Genomic DNA, 15,964 nt, shown 5'->3' on the forward strand with positions numbered 1-15,964 from the left:
GAGGGCGCAGCCCTCCCTCAACCTCAGCCAGATACTGAGCTGGATACAGAGGACATGTTTGGAGTGACACTTTCCCATAGAGAGAACCGGTCACGGATGTAGACTCTACTGTGTGGTTATTCACAGGTGCGGCCCGTTCAGGCTAGCAGCCGGACGCTATCACGGAGTTCGATCACATTATTAGAGGGCACGGCTCTCTCATACGCTCAACGCTCTACGGTGCCGTCCTTTTTGTTCATCACTTAGGCTTGTACCTGAACAAGACATCGATGACTGCATAGAGGGGCGTCCCTCCGGCATTCAATTAGATCTGTCATCCGTGCTACTGATTTCGTTATGGAGGACTGCCTGGTCATGCAAGGTATACATATTTAGACTGGATCCCTCTATTTTATCTCCGGTAATGAATCGACTGGATCCAGACCACTGTACCACATGCGAGAAATACCCAGAGGTATAGAGGGGGAGACTCCCACTTATTTACACACACTCCTGGAGATGGTATGGCTAACGGATGAGCCTCAGGTAGTACGAGAGTACAGGTTTTGGTATATTCTGCACCATGTAAAACTGAGAATTGCTTTCAGTTTTGGATATCCAGACCATTGCGAACAAACTGCGCAGACAGTTTCTCCCATGGCAAGATGACAGGAGATACGGAGACCTTCATGGAGCAGACGGGCACTGCCTTGCTCGGGTAACAAGACTAGAGAAGGCCTACTACCCGGTCTGAAGGTAAACCGTATGCATGGATCGCATGGTGAGACCGGAAACCCCGGTTGTCTTGAGTTCCCCGGTCATTACGATCTTGGGATAAGATGGCAGTACTGCCCCATCTCCTCGGAGCACATACCTGGTGAACAGGGTTCGGAGATGGTGGGCCTTCCATCTATACTCTATATATCCCTCACGGGAGCCGTTTTGTTTTGGATTCGCACTAACCCACTTTTTCAACTACCGTCAAGGAGACCTACGAGTCTCTATGGACGTACCTGGTGTGCCCCGACTCCTACACAGACACCAAAGTCGGGTCACGTCCTACCACTGGAGTACGGCTCAGGATGGTAGCAGACTCAGACAGGGCTGCCGACATTCTCTAACAGGACATCACAGGTTTCAGACGGCTGAAGCTGGACCCTTCTTTTTTCACTATATCTGCTCTCTGGAGTCGCCTGTCATGAGTGAAGGGACTTTATGCCTTGCCTGCGCATTGGAGAACGCTATGTGTTCGCGAGACTCCAAGCTAAGAAGGGAGGTACCCCTCTATAGGGAGACTTTGACTTCAATTATCAAACTCACATTCCTGGGTCCCTTGTCCTAGGGTCTACTCTGGGAGTTATGTGCCTGGACAGTCAGTGGTACAGGGACCTAAGGGTCTCGCTATATTATACCCCATCTTGTAGGTGGCGTGTATACCAGGAACCCCTACACAAATTTTGACAGGTCGGGCATGGAACAGGATCGTACTACGGGTAATCGGATTATTTCACTCTCTCACTACAGCACGTGAGGACTCTTCGTGGTTTCCAGGTCCCAATCACCATTGGATCCGTACATCTTTCACTCTTAGACGATGACATATCTGGATGGAAATCTCCACTCCGGTTTACGCTTCCCATCCCAGAATAGTCAATCACAGTTCATCCACACAAGTTCAGTTCGGAACCCTGAATGGACGTCCTTTTGGAGTATTTTCTCTACCGCAGCTGAGGATTACACAGTCCATTTGGAATATTGGAATCACTTAGGATACGGCTGGTTTGACCACACTCTTGCCTGCATACTAATTTATTCTCGGATGAAACATCTCACCAGGTAGGTCAGGAGGGAACGAAAGATCCTACTCGGTTCTATTGTGATATTGGTGGTGGACTTAGGCGCATTCCTTGAGATTGGAGATCTACCTGCAAGGCCACATCGCCGGATGACCCTGGCACGATCGGAGGAGCCACCTTACAGATCAAGAGTTGAGACATGGTGGCAGTTTCTTCTCGCGGCCCTAAGTCCGCAAATGACCTTCGATATTTTACAACTACAGGAAAATGGCTGAAAAGTCAGATTGCCAGCTCATGGACCGACTGCTAGGAAACAGGTCGCAACACCACGTACAATGGATCTATCGGCGGATGGTGTTTTTTTCCGTGTTTGAGATGCTTCGTCGGCTGGCATCTTCATTGATCCGTCTTCTGTCGTTTATCGCAGTTGTTAAGTCCAATAAGGATTACTCTGATATCTCCTGGAATAGGTACCAGCGACACAAACAGCGTTGGATTGGTGAATTGAGCGTTGAAACAGCAACTACGAATCCTCCTGTCATGTTATAAAATTGTAGATTATGCTAGCTTTAGTGTACCTATAATCTTAATTTTATTAATGACAGGAGGCGAGTATTTCCCACCCATTCTTATCCCTCCCTTGTTTAATGTTAATAGTTTAGATTAATCAGGTACGTATGCAACTCTGCTTGTTGTCTCTGCTACCTGTCACTTGTTTCTTATGTCTGTTTTTCATATGTAGGGTTGGGATATCTACATATTAAGGTAAATTTGGTTGTTACACTGGGTGCCTACATGTTTTGTTCAGAGTACATTTCATTGGCTAACCAACCCTTTCGATTCTGTTTTTTCTCTCGTTTCAGTTTACAGTCCATCAACGCTATCTGGTTTGACAGTTCTTCTGGGATGGTGGACATTGTTGTATTCATTGTATCTAGGACTTCGTTTCTTCCCCATTATTTTTTCTGCTTTTTGTTCTGTTTTGTCGCAGCTTGAAAGAGGAAATGATGCATGGGGAGGGGAGTTTTATAGTACCTAACTTTTTTCTGATTGGTTGTTTTTCTGTGCTGCTGTGGAGTTCTCGTAAAGAGAGACTTAAGCAAATACTCGCCTCCTGTCATTAATACAATTAAGATTATAGGTACACTAAAGCTAGCATAATCTACAATCAATGTATAACTTTTTTGACATGCATTTTTCTGGATTTTTTGTTTTGTTATTGTGTCTCTCACTGATAAAATACACCTACCATTACAATTATAGACTGATGATTTCTTTGTAAGTGGGCAAACGTTAAAAAATACTATTTTCCCTCACTGTAATAAATAAGGAATACCAGGTTTTTAAAAATGTTGTTTTATGAAAAACTCAAACTTTAAGTGAGATGAAGCAGTTACATGGCCCATGTTTGAGGGGCATGATAGCAACATCTATAGCCACTACTCTATGTTTGGCATGGAAGAAAACAAAGGTTAGATTATAAAGTTTACAATGTTGTTGTAGAATTACTGACTAGTTTACATTTTCATTGTATTATTATTATTGATTATTTTATTTAACTCAGCAGAAACATTTACTGATTTGTATCCTGTCCTGATTTTGACATTATCTGCAGATGCACAATCGCAACAAAGAATAGGTCATCAGACCTCAACAATATCTCTGGAGGATTTGTCCTTGGAGTCTGTTTTGAGAACAAAAGATGCCTCTCTCCAGACTGTGGAGATGCCAAGGGAAAATATCAGGAAACCTCTCCAGCTGGTTGGAGAAGGAAGGTTTGGTCCTATCTACAGAACTGTGCTAAAAGACCCAGAAGGAGGACGAGAAAGAAACATAATCATCAAGCAGTTAAGAGGTAAGGTCAATTTTAGAAAAAAAGTTTTAAAGTGTTAGCCGTTATATTTATATTGTATTTTACTAATTTATTGTTAAAATGTTTTAAAAAAAATAACTTCTTCTGATCCTGATCCACGTCACGGATCCTGAGTGCAGAACCTTTCAATGTCTTATATTGATATAGCTAAATTGCTTTTTGCTTATCACATCTTCTTTCCCTCTCCCTTTACATGTCGGCTCCTTTTATATGCCTCATCCCTTTCATTATAGTCATAAGAAACATACCGTAGCTTGAGTTAATATTTTTAGGATAAGCTTTTCAAATAAATTATTTTCAAAATATAAAAATATAGCAATTATCAGAAAATAGAACAATATATAAAAAATATTAAAATACCTTTTAAAGTATCCAATCATTTTAAAAGTTTTTAGTTTTTTTAAAAAAAAAATGAAATCATTTGAAAAACGTATCCAAAAATAAATAATTGAGACCATAGTTCTTAAAAGTCTAGGGAAATGTGGTTACTAGGAATGACGATTAACTATAACACTGCAGATGGTGATGGAACACACTTACCATTCCCAACATTCTAAACTAGTTTTTTATGTATATGTGTCTGCATATAGAATGTGTATACTTCTGTATAATGTGTGTATGATGACCTGCATATATGATGTTGTGTGCAGAGAGCTATGGGGCTGTAAGGGTATGGAAAGAGCGAGATTGGTAAGATATGACGGGGTGGGTTAGTGTGGCAATAGGGAGACATGTGTCTGGGTAGTAATAAAGGCTCAGAGAGGAGCAAAAACATGCCACCACTTTCTGGTTTCAAATAAAAAGCCTTTTAGAAGAAAACTCAAGTGTGCCTGGATATTTATTTTCTTCTATTTGATATCTTCAGGGATTGGCCCTCCCTTTCTGGAGCACCCTGCAGGAAGTATTCCTCCTTTTTAGTGTGTGCATTATATTACATACAACTGTGGGTGGGTGAATATGACTGAGCTGGTTAATATATGTAATTCAGCAGTGAGTGGGGTGAATAAAATAATCTATGGGAATTGCAGACACAGTAAACCTGCCTTGAGAGAAGAGGCATCTGATTGCTTGTCCACCCCTTTCCCCGCCAGCATACCCATGGTGTACATGTACTATGATCTGTGATTCTACGACCAGAATTCTCTTTGTGCTCGTCTCACTTTCTTTTTTTATGTGCTTCCCTTTAGCAACTGCTGAACCTCGTGAGGTTCGTTATTTCCTAAATAGGGCAGCATTTCAGCCTTGGTTGGGCCAGCACGCACATCTTGTTGATATGCTTGGATGCTGTTCTTTACAAGAGCCATTTTATATTATACAAGAGAACTTGGAGCCAGGATCCCTTCTGAACTTCTTATGGGATTGCCGCAGGGTAAGAAGTAGTAATAGAGGCAAACAGATCTGTATTTGAACTAAAACAAAGGTTTATTTTATTTATTTTTTTATGGCAACGCTTATTTATTTGTAAACTGGGACTGCCATATCCATTAATTCACTAGATACCTATTGTAGATGTGCCATTGTTTTGTGTGTCCCGTATTTGAACCTCTTAGCAGAGTGCTGCTTAAGAATGGCTTTACAGAGTTTATCCTTATGCTGTTTCCACGTTAAATAAGATATCATTTGGGGGGGCGGGGCCTGACCACTGAGCGGAGTGGTCGCACTAAACGAGAGCTCCAAGCAGAAACCTGCAAATAAGCGACATATACAGGACATAACACGCCACAACCTCGCAAATTAGAGCAGCAGAGCCTCGGTGTTACCCCGAGACTCAAGTGGGTGGATTGCCGTGTTCGGAGGGGCACTCTAAAACCGACTGCAAGTTGCGGCCTACCAGCAGATGCAAGCGTGGGAGAGGCGGCCGACCTCCCTGCAAAATATCTTGCTGGAAAACGTTGAGCTTTCGGAACCCCGTTTCCCCCCCCTGCCGGTGAGGGATATCCCGGCACACTCAATAAGCTACTGGGCTGTGTCTCGAAACGCCAAGAGGAACCAGACCACTTACTCGCTCCAGATAACACACTGTAACATAGTCAAAACCAAGATGGCGACTGTGGTGCCGACTAAGACGACACACGGCCTGCTAGAAAACTTCGACCAGCGGCTGGATGCAATCTTCAGCGAATTCTGGCAGAAGTTGTGGAGCAGAGGGGTACCAGCTAAGGAGAAGCGGAATCAAACCATGAAGCGACGGAACCTGCCTCCCGACCATCTGCCCCAAGAGGCTAGTAGGCCTCAGAGCAATCGACCAGCCCGCAGACCACGGAAACCGGGGGAGAAGAGGGCCAGCTTTAAAGCAGTGTCTTATCCCGAGTCGTCCAGCATTCGATACAGCCTTTCAGGACCGAGAGCCCACAGGAGGACAACCTGGGTGCATGAGCGACCACGAGCAGCAAAAGCACCTTACCGAGTCTTTGCTTACGGTAGCAGTGGGATCCGCACTGAGGCTCCTGAGATGGCTTGGGGCCGGCGGAGAGAACAAGCTGGGACTGCCCGGGAACTGTATATATACTTGACTCATATTGTCAGCACAGGTATTGGGTGAACACCAGCCAGAGAAGGGAGAGAGGCATGCCGACGACTCGTCACAAAACAGCCGCATGCCACCCTCTCTCACGGAGACACATTACCCTGGCTCTCAGCAATCAGTGACTCTAAATAGCTAGTTAAAGCTGGTTTACTTTATTTTATTTTATTTTACCTGTCTGTTAAGCTTAGTTTAATTATTCTAGGTGGACACGCATACAATAGTGATATGTTAAAACTAAACTAATTTCCAGGCCAATACCCTTACATGCCATTCGAATATTGGCCTAGACCTGCACGTTTAGTTTAGCTCTGCCTGTCTAATTAGCGACAATCTGATCTAGACATCCACGGGAATATGTTGCGCCTGGCATTGAGCCTATCGCTTGCACAATGTAGTCACCTGCACAGGCGGAAAACGCACTACTTTCTTCTCATATGTTTTCGCAAACAATTATTTTTATTTAATTTAGGTTCCTCATACTTCACTCATACACTGAGATGCAAGCCCATACTGTCCAGACTCATTACCAGTGGTCCACTCTCTTTAGTAATTTCCCAGCAAGTTAAATAGTAATACTACAGATGATGTCTCACCCTTTAATTAGCCTGTAACTTGCACTTTGAAGTCTCATGTATACCTATACCTTACAAGTCAAGCTGGCCTTGTTTTCTGCCTAAACAGTTAGTCATGTTTGACCAGCCTCATATTTTCTCAGCATGCTTAGCCTGTGTTCAGCAACCCACCTTCACCTACCATACGTTTCACAAGCATGAATATCTTGATGTTATAATTTAATCTTAGAAAAAGTGCAGTCAATCAGACATGTAATGTGTGCTACCAGTTAACATTCTGATACCAATTGCAATGTCTCTGTTAAACTGTAAAATTTGCAAAGCACTACAAAAATAAAGAATTATAAAAAAAAAATAAGATATCATTTGTGTAAATGGACTCAGCACCAGATTTAAACATTTCTGACAATAGTGATTGAAAACCCTAAAAGGAAGACTTATAAAATTGTGACCCGTAGAAAACTGGACCATTCACCAGACAAATCAATGTAAGTTGTCTAAAGATTCCATTATTTTCCATGGTGATTGTCCCATGTTTAAAACTTTACCCCATTTTTTCTGTTTGCAACATATTATAAAGTTCATTTAATGAAACTGTTATATGTTTTAAATGTAATAATTTTATCCTTCAGGATGTGATGTCCATGGATGGAATTCTGTATGATATCACAGAGTGTCAAGTGTACAGCATAGCCCTTCAGATCCTTTCAGCACTGGTACGTGGTCCTGACCAAGTGTTATGTGCTTTCCATGTATTCCTTTCTGTTTACTTCGAACTCCCACATCTGTCACAATCTCAATTAGCTTTTGTAACATGTGTGATATTTAAAATGCTCTTCATGTTATTGGATCATAACAAAAAAAACAAAATATATGATTGATTGCATAGTTTAAATATCAGACGTTAGAGTAAGTAAGGAAGGAAGGAAGGAAGGAAGGTGCAAATGCACTAAATAAAACTCACAAAAATGTACGCAAAGAAATTGTGCCACATTACAGTTCCAAATAAAACAATTTCATCCTTGAACACAGAAATGAGAATAGAAAAAAAACTAATTAAAAGGACAACATAGGCACAAAAAAATCACTTCCTCCTAATGAAGTAATTATTTTTGGTTATATTTTTCTCAAAGAGTCATTTCGAGGACTGTATAATCATTGGATAGGTTATGGTACAAGAAGGTCCTTTGTCCTTGCATCTAATTATTTTAGGCATTTATAAAGCGCCAACCTATGCCGCAGCGCTTTAACAATAGATTAGAGAGTTGCAAATAAAATAAAATAAAAGTTATTCTGGGAGTTCGTAAGCTATTCTGATGAGATGAGTCTTGAGGGACTTCTTAAATGATTGAAGACTAATGGGGGTAGGCAGGCTGTTCCAAAGGAAAGGAGCTGCCCGCGAGAAGTCCTCCCTTATAAGGGAGCGAGCAGCGGACAGAAGAAGGTCACTGGCTGAGTGGAGTGACTGAGAAGGGGCGTACCTACAAATTAGTGAAGAAATGTAGTGGTGGCTAGAGTTGTTTAGCGCGTTATAGGTACATTTTGGCATTTCAAATTGACTCCTTTAGGGTACAGGAAAAAAGTGTAAGGATTGACAGAGGGGTGAGGTGTGAGCATTCATTATGAACTGAAGTGAGGCAGTATGGTTTCTGGGGAGACCAATTAGGAGAGAGTTACAGTAGTCAGTGCATGATATTACTAGAGTATGAACAAGCTCCTTGGCAACATCTGGCGTAAGAAAGGGGTGGACACTGCAATGCTTCTAGGGGGAATTATATAGTTGTTTGTAACAGCAGTGATTTGAAAATATTGATACAGCAGATCTGATAAGAGGTCTGTACCGCATATCCCATAAATCCCCCTGGATTTCTTTATTTGGGATCTTTTATGATAATGCTGAGTACATGTAACTGAGAATAATTCCCATTTGAATGTTTTCTTCTCCAGGAGTTCTTGCACCAGCGCAATCTACTACATGGCGACGTGGCAGCACGTAATGTCCTAATCCAAAGTAATTTTACTGCAAAACTAGGTGGATTAGGTGGAGCCTGTGATATGCGGCTTAGAGGGACATTTCCATCTCGACGCCCTGCACCACTTAAATGGATGGCCCCAGAGCGTCTTCTTCACTTACCTCTACCTGTAAAATCTGATATGTGAGTTCTCTCTCTTTGTCTGTCAATTAAACCAATGTTTGATTAGTAGATAGTATTTAATAAACATAAAAGCTCAGTTTTATATCGGGTTAGGTGTTTAAAAAAAAAAATCATACTCCTAACTTTTGGAGTTATATGAAGAATAGGAGGGGGGCTGTGTTGGTGATGTAATGCGCAGTAGCGGCGGACAGGTTTTTTTGGAAAAGCGTTTCAGTCTGGCTTGCAAGTTCTAGAATTAACAGCCGGAAAGAGGATGTCATGGAAATATATGTTAAGCACACAGAACAGGCAGTGAAAGTGGAAAAAACGATTTTAAAATATCATAATTACAGCAGAGCAATTTTAAAGTAAAAAAATGTAATATATACATATACAGTACTTCACAAAAGTGAGTACACCCCTCACATTTTTGTAAATATTTTATTATATCTTTTCATGTGACAACACTGAAGAAATTACACTATGCTACAATGTAAAGTAGTAAGTGTACAATGTACAACCTGTATAACAGTGTAAATTTGCGGTCCCCTCAAAATAACTTGACACACAGCCATTAATGTCTAAACCATTGGTAACAAAAGTGAGTACACCCCCTAAGTGGAAATGTCCAAACTGGGCCCAAAATGTAAATATTTTGTGTGGCTACCATTATTTTCCAGCACTGCTTTAACCCTCATGGGCATGGAGTTCACCAGAGTTTCACAGTTGTCACTGGCGTCCTCTGCCTCTCCTCCATGACAACATCACAGAGCTGGTGAGTGTTAGAGACCTTGCACTCTCCCACCTTCCATTTGAAGATGCCCCACAGATGCTCAATAGGGTTTAGGTCTGGAGACATGCTTGGCCAGTCCATCACCTTTACCATCAGCTTCTTTAGTAAGGCGGTGGTCGTCTTGGAGGTATGTTTGGGGTCGTTATCATGTTGGAATACTGGCCTGCGGCCCAGTCTCCGAAGGCATCTGTAGGCAAGACACCTGGTTGCCGCCACACATGCTTGACACCATCTGAACCAAATAGGTTTATCTTGGTCTCATCGGACCACAGGACATGGTTCCAGTAATCCATGTCCTTAGTCTGCTTGTCTTCAGCAAACTGTAGGCTTTCTTGTGCATCATCTTTAGAAGAGGCTTCCTTCTGGGACGACAGACACTCACAATTTGATGCAGTGTGTGGTGTATGGTCTGATCTATTTGCATAAGCTTACACTTGAAATCTGTATTTTGTTTATGAGCACTGTCAGGCTGATCCCCGACCCCCTTTAACCCGTACAGCAATGCTGGCAGCACTCATACGTCTATTTCCCAAAGACAACTTCTGGATATGACGCGGAGCATGTGCACTCAACTTCTTTGGTCAACCATGGCGAGGCCTATTCTTAGTGGAACCTGTCCTGTGAAACTGCTGTATGGTCTTGCCCACCATGCTGCAGCTCAGTTTCAGGGTCTTGGCAATCTTCTTATAGCCTAGGCCATCTTTATGTAGAGCAACAATTCTTTTTTCTCAGATCCTCAGAGAGTTCTTTGCCATGAGGTGCCATGTTGAACTTCCAGTGACCAGTATGAGAGAGTGTGAGAACGATAACACCAAATTTAACACACCTGCTCCCCATTCACACCTGAGACCTTGTAACACTGACAAGTCACATGACACCGGTGAGGGAAAATGGCTAATTGGGCCCAATCACTTTTGTTGCCAACAGTTTGTACACGTACTACTTTACACTGTAGCCGAGTGTCATTTCTTCAGTGTTGTAACATGAAAAGATATAATAAAATATTTACACTTTTGTGAGATACTGTATGTATATATGTATATATATATATACTTATTGATTAAAAGCCTGTATGGAAATTTTGCTGCATTTAGGGAGAATGGTTTAAAATATGAAGTTGTAAACTTAGTACTTTAGAACTTTGATGTTTCCCTAAGAGACAATAATAATATTATATTGCAATAAATGCATGGACACCCCAACCATTCTTGCTGGAGATGTGTTTCCTGGGTGTTTTTTTCCCTGTGACATCAAAGAAAATCAATAACAAGTAAATTGTGGAACTGCACATGAACATTAAAGGAACATTATAGCATTAGGAATACAAATATGGTTAATTAACCATTTACTTGCTTACCTTAATCCAGCACTGGGCTCCCTCGGCACTTGTGACCTTTCCTCCTCCATCGACATTAGCTCCCGAGTGAAGCCGGCCATTCAAATCCGCCCATAGGAGAGCATTACTTAATGCTTTCCTATGCGGATCTTATTTGACGCTCGATTCCATGGGGACGTCCAGCGTCAAATGAGTACGATTTACTCCATGTAAATCATGGAAGCAGCCTGTAGCGGCTGTCAGGGAGACAGCCACTAGAGGCCGGATTAACCCTGCAGTGTAAACATAGCAGTTTCTATGAAAATGCTATGTTTTCAGGTGCAGGGTTAAAACTAGGGGGACCTGGCACCCAAACCACTTGATTGAGCTGAAGTGGTCTGGGTGCCTATAGTGGTCATTTAAGCTGAAGTGGTCTGGGTGCCTATAGTGGTCCTTTAAGATACTTGAAGTATATTTGCTTGCAAGTCAGCAGTGTGCATGTTCCGTAAGTTGACATATAACTACAGCACATGCAAAAGCAATGTATTGTATGAATTACAGTAAAGCTTTTTACATATGTACAAACATGCTACGCTAAGGGGCTTATTTACTTATTTACTAAACTGTAAATTAAGGCCAACTAGCAGCCTTGCATGGCCTACATTTTGGCATTTCACCTCAATTCAATATTTACTGAGTAAACCCTAAATTGAAGTGAAGCCCTTCTAATCTTTATTGCTTTATTTTTTCAGATGGTCTTTTGGAATTTTTATGTACGAGATTATAACTTTGGGTAAGAAGTACAACAGAAAATATATTTGCATTTTAATTTAACAAATAGTATCTTTTTTTCCCCCTCTAAATTTTAATTTTGCTTAACTAAATAAAAAATGTAAAATAAGGTTTAAATATATTTATTTAACCCCTTAAGGACACATGACAGTGTGACATGTCATGCTTCCCTTTTATTCCAGAAGTTTGGTCATTAAGGGGTTAAAGGACACTGGAGTATTGAATTCCATCTATATGTTTTAAGTTTTAGTAAATTACAAGTTTTGGTAGGACAATGTATAGATTAGGAGAAAAACCTTTTAAATAATAGGCTTTTCTCACACCTTCCAATTAATTCCTCAGCAGACACATGCCGAGGAATTAATTGATAAAAAGAGAGCAGAAGGGTGGTAGGTCCTTCTGCTCTCCACCCATAGTTTGTGCTGCTAGTGCTGGCTAGGGAGTAAAGGAACAGAGTGACATCATGCCAGCTTGTCAGCGTCACTGAGAAGGTTTGCCCTGCTTGAGGAAGTGGCCATAAGCAGGGTAAATCAGTTAATAACAGAGAAGGTTTGTGGGCGGACTGAAGAGCAGCAGGGGAGAACCCGTCTAATGTGATCACTGTGGGGAAGCAGAGGCCAAGATAAGTGGCAAGGCCGGATTAACATAGGGGCTGATGGAGCTGCAGCTCCAGGCCCATACCCATGGAATAGGCCCGGTGCCGGTATTGCAGTAATAGCAGCAATACAAATGTCAATCTCGGTATAAACAGAAATTATTCTGCTATACCGGCGCTGGCCAGTAGGGGTCGCTGTGTGTGGAGAGAGGCAGGGATAGGGAGTTACAGCTTCTCCCTCCCTGCCTCTCTCTACCCACTGATCCACGGGGGAGCAGCTTTGCACAGAGACTCCAGACAGCAGTTCGGAGCCTGCAGAGGCAGCCTACAGCTCAGGTAAGTGAGGGATGGGGGGAAAGGCTGCAGGGAGACATGGGGGCACAGACACTAGGGGGCACTGGGAGACACAAGGGGAAACTGAGACATGGGGACGGTGAGGGACTTGGGGACACTGAGACACATGTGGACACTGAGACACTGGGGGACATGGCGACCCTGAGACACTATGGACACAGTGGCCACTAGTCTCTCAGTGTCCCCATGTCTCCCAGCCAGTGTCATTAGTGTCTCAGTGTCACCATGTCTCCCAGTGTACATGTCACTGCTAGGGGACAGTCATTAGACGCATTTATGCCAAGCTCAGGGTGCTGTCTGCATAGTATGCCCTTAGTTGACCAGCCTGCATGACTCTCAGGCAGTCTGACATGCATTCATGCCAGGCTGTCCTTCAAATTCTTTGGGCAGACATGGTTTTGGCAGTCCTGGTTACGTGATTCGCGTCAGTGGGCCACCCTTTTACCCCGTCCTCAGACTTCCTGCTTCACTGGACACTGCTGTTAGGGGGTTTGGATTGACTTGAAAGGTGAAAGCGTGAGATTAGCATAGGGTATGTGTTTTCTCATAGCTGCATCCTATGAGTTTCCCTCCAGTACCATCTCCATTAGATACATGACACTCAGGAGGTAGGACTGTTTTAGTGTTTTTGGTCGATAAGATTCTGTAATTAGGCCCATCATAATTGTCAGCACCAGGCTGACTGTGCTCTTAATCTTGCCCTGATAAGTGGCTACAGGTTCCTTTTAAAAGCCAAACATTATATTGTATAAACTTTTTAATGGGATTTTATCATGCATCATTAATATGACGTATTTTTTTAGCTAAATATGCGTTTTTGTTTTTACTCTATATTGTGTTGCCAAATGTGTAGATTAAAAAGACATGCAATCTAAAGATTCGACACTGGTCGAAGTGGATGCAACTGTGGCTAGCAGAAAGCATACGTGAAGTTATTTTGAGATACTACTCCTGTGTTAGAGAAAAATGTAACACTGTCGTGTTTGACAAATTCTCTAAAAATTAACAGAAACATCTGCACTTTAATATTTGTTTCTGATACCCAACCAAACGGTACTCATTTTATTAACTCATTTTTTAAATGGTAAAATGAAGTAAATATTGATCTATTTTAAACACCTGGGCACACTTAGCCATTATTATCAGTTTATGTTTTCTTTGATATCGGAAAGTCTAAAAGTCTCTTAATCTTATTTTATTGTAGGTGCACCTCCTTACCCCGAGATTCCTCCCTCAAATATACTTCAGCATTTACAAAGAGGAAACATCTTAACGAGACCTTCTAACTGCAATCCATCTATGTAAGAACTTTGTCTCATTACCAAATTATCTTTGACTTTGTTATCAGTCCTTCTTCCTCTACGCTTTTCAGATTTGTTGTTTCAAATTCCTCTTAAAATTTTTCCTACAGGTTGAAAGTTGTTTAAACAACATTTTTATTTTATTTTTTTGCAGTATCATAGACACATATTTTTTACTTTGCTGGTTTCTTTAGATTACAATATTATTTAAAGCAGCTTGTACTTTGTGCAACGAGACACAATGGTGGCATGCCCAATGTCACTCATGGGTGTCTACATCTTCATTGTTTGGTCCTTTTTCATCTTCTGGCACTTCATCTGCCAAAAGCCTGCTTCACTGTTGCACTCTTGTGGATGCAAGAAAGTCTAGCACAGAGTTCTATGGAAGATCCCATTACATTGTGGGATTCTCTATAAAACATTAATGGATTGTGCGGGAAGATGCCATTTCCCACAGTTGTCAGTAGCAATGGCTGCTGGAAGTTGCCTGAAGCTGACAGTGGAATCTCCACCTCTTGTCTGCTATTGTCAACTTGGGCTTTGCCCATAAAATAAAGAATTCAGTGAAAATCCAATGCAATTAATATGAATATATCATACAGATTTTATCTTAACAAAATACTCAGAAGTGTCAGAGCATTTAATAATACCTTCCTCTCTCATAGGTACAGTATCATGAAGTCCTGCTGGGCATGGAAGGCATCGGACCGCGTTTCCCTATCAAACCTGCGTAAACGCCTGGAAGTTGGGAAGAAAAACTCCAATGACAAGACAGTACTGCAGGTTCCAGAGTTAGTGGTTCCTGAACTCTATGCAGTGGTTGCTGGGACAGAGATTCTAAAAATGGAGATTGATTACACTGTTCTTTAAATTTTAGAAAAAAATAGACCTTAAATGGTACATTTGGGCTCACAAATTCACACTTAGACTCCACGCGGAGAGGAGTCAGTATTTGTGACCTAAATGTGAGACTCTGAAAACTCTTTCCTCTCGGTTTACATTGTGAAAGGGAATCCGACTTGCTGATAATTGTTCACAGTTGAAGAAAGAATAAAGAAGAAACCGGTCAAGATATTCCTGCAGGGATTTCCTGAGGCATAATCATTTTCGTCAAACATGTTTACTGAAATATGACTGAAGCGTTTAGAATATTCCATCCTTTGCTCCGATTTTACATAGACCTGATGTCAATTGATGAACTCTATCATCCATGCATCAATTGTCACAGAGTTTTTTGTTAATTTTTTATTTTTTATTTATCTCTGTTTAGCTGTGAAATGTTTTTGGACTTGCAGATATTGCAAGCCAACGCATTTGTATTCTTCAAAGAAGTTGTGCTCCTGTGATTTAATTTGTTACATAGAATTATAAGATCTCTGACTACATATCATTGGATACAGGGTCCATAGACTTGCCATTAAACAATGCCCATCAAAAAAATTCTACAACCTTGTTCTCAGTCCCATACCCTTCTTCTAAAACCCACCCATCTCCAGAAATTGTCTTCTAAAGACTACTGTGTCCTTCCTTCTCACATTATGTTCTCCACTTTAAGCCTTGCCATCTTATACGTTAGAAGAGCAAGAACAGGTCACATAGACTGTTACAGATGTAAAATAATCATCAAATCCTATTAGATTTATTCATATATTGAGACTCTTAGTATAGCAGCTAGGTACAGTGCTAGATCGTTTACTGCGGTCTTCAGGTAGTGCTATTTACTTAAAGGACCACTCTAGGCACCCAGACGACTTCAGCTTAATGAAGTGGTCTGGGTGCCAGGTACCTCTAGGATTAACCCTTTTTTTTATAAACATAGCAGTTTCAGAGAAACTGCTATGTTTATAATGAGGGTTAATCCAGCCTCCAAATCCTCTAGTGGCTGTCTCATTGGCAGCCGCTAGAGGCGCTTGCGTGCTTCTCACTGTGAGA

The 15,964-nt window shown here is 41.6% G+C and overlaps 1 protein-coding gene across 1 annotated transcript in view; it reads left to right on the forward strand.

The window, feature by feature from the left end:
• The window catches only part of STYK1 (serine/threonine/tyrosine kinase 1), a 43,153-nt gene extending 27,400 nt beyond the window's left edge, over nt 1–15,753 (forward strand). The window contains exons 4-10 of the mRNA XM_063434185.1: nt 3,391–3,630; nt 4,836–5,017; nt 7,380–7,463; nt 8,695–8,903; nt 11,743–11,783; nt 13,936–14,032; nt 14,698–15,753. Of these exons, the coding sequence (XP_063290255.1) occupies nt 3,391–3,630; nt 4,836–5,017; nt 7,380–7,463; nt 8,695–8,903; nt 11,743–11,783; nt 13,936–14,032; nt 14,698–14,902 (1,058 nt within the window). The 3' untranslated portion in view covers nt 14,903–15,753. The remainder of the gene's footprint in view (nt 1–3,390; nt 3,631–4,835; nt 5,018–7,379; nt 7,464–8,694; nt 8,904–11,742; nt 11,784–13,935; nt 14,033–14,697) is intronic.
• Nucleotides 15,754–15,964: the final 211 nt, after the last annotated feature.

This window comes from Pelobates fuscus, chromosome 10 (assembly GCF_036172605.1).
Source record: "Pelobates fuscus isolate aPelFus1 chromosome 10, aPelFus1.pri, whole genome shotgun sequence".
In the NCBI taxonomy this organism is placed as follows: Eukaryota; Metazoa; Chordata; class Amphibia; order Anura; family Pelobatidae; genus Pelobates; species Pelobates fuscus.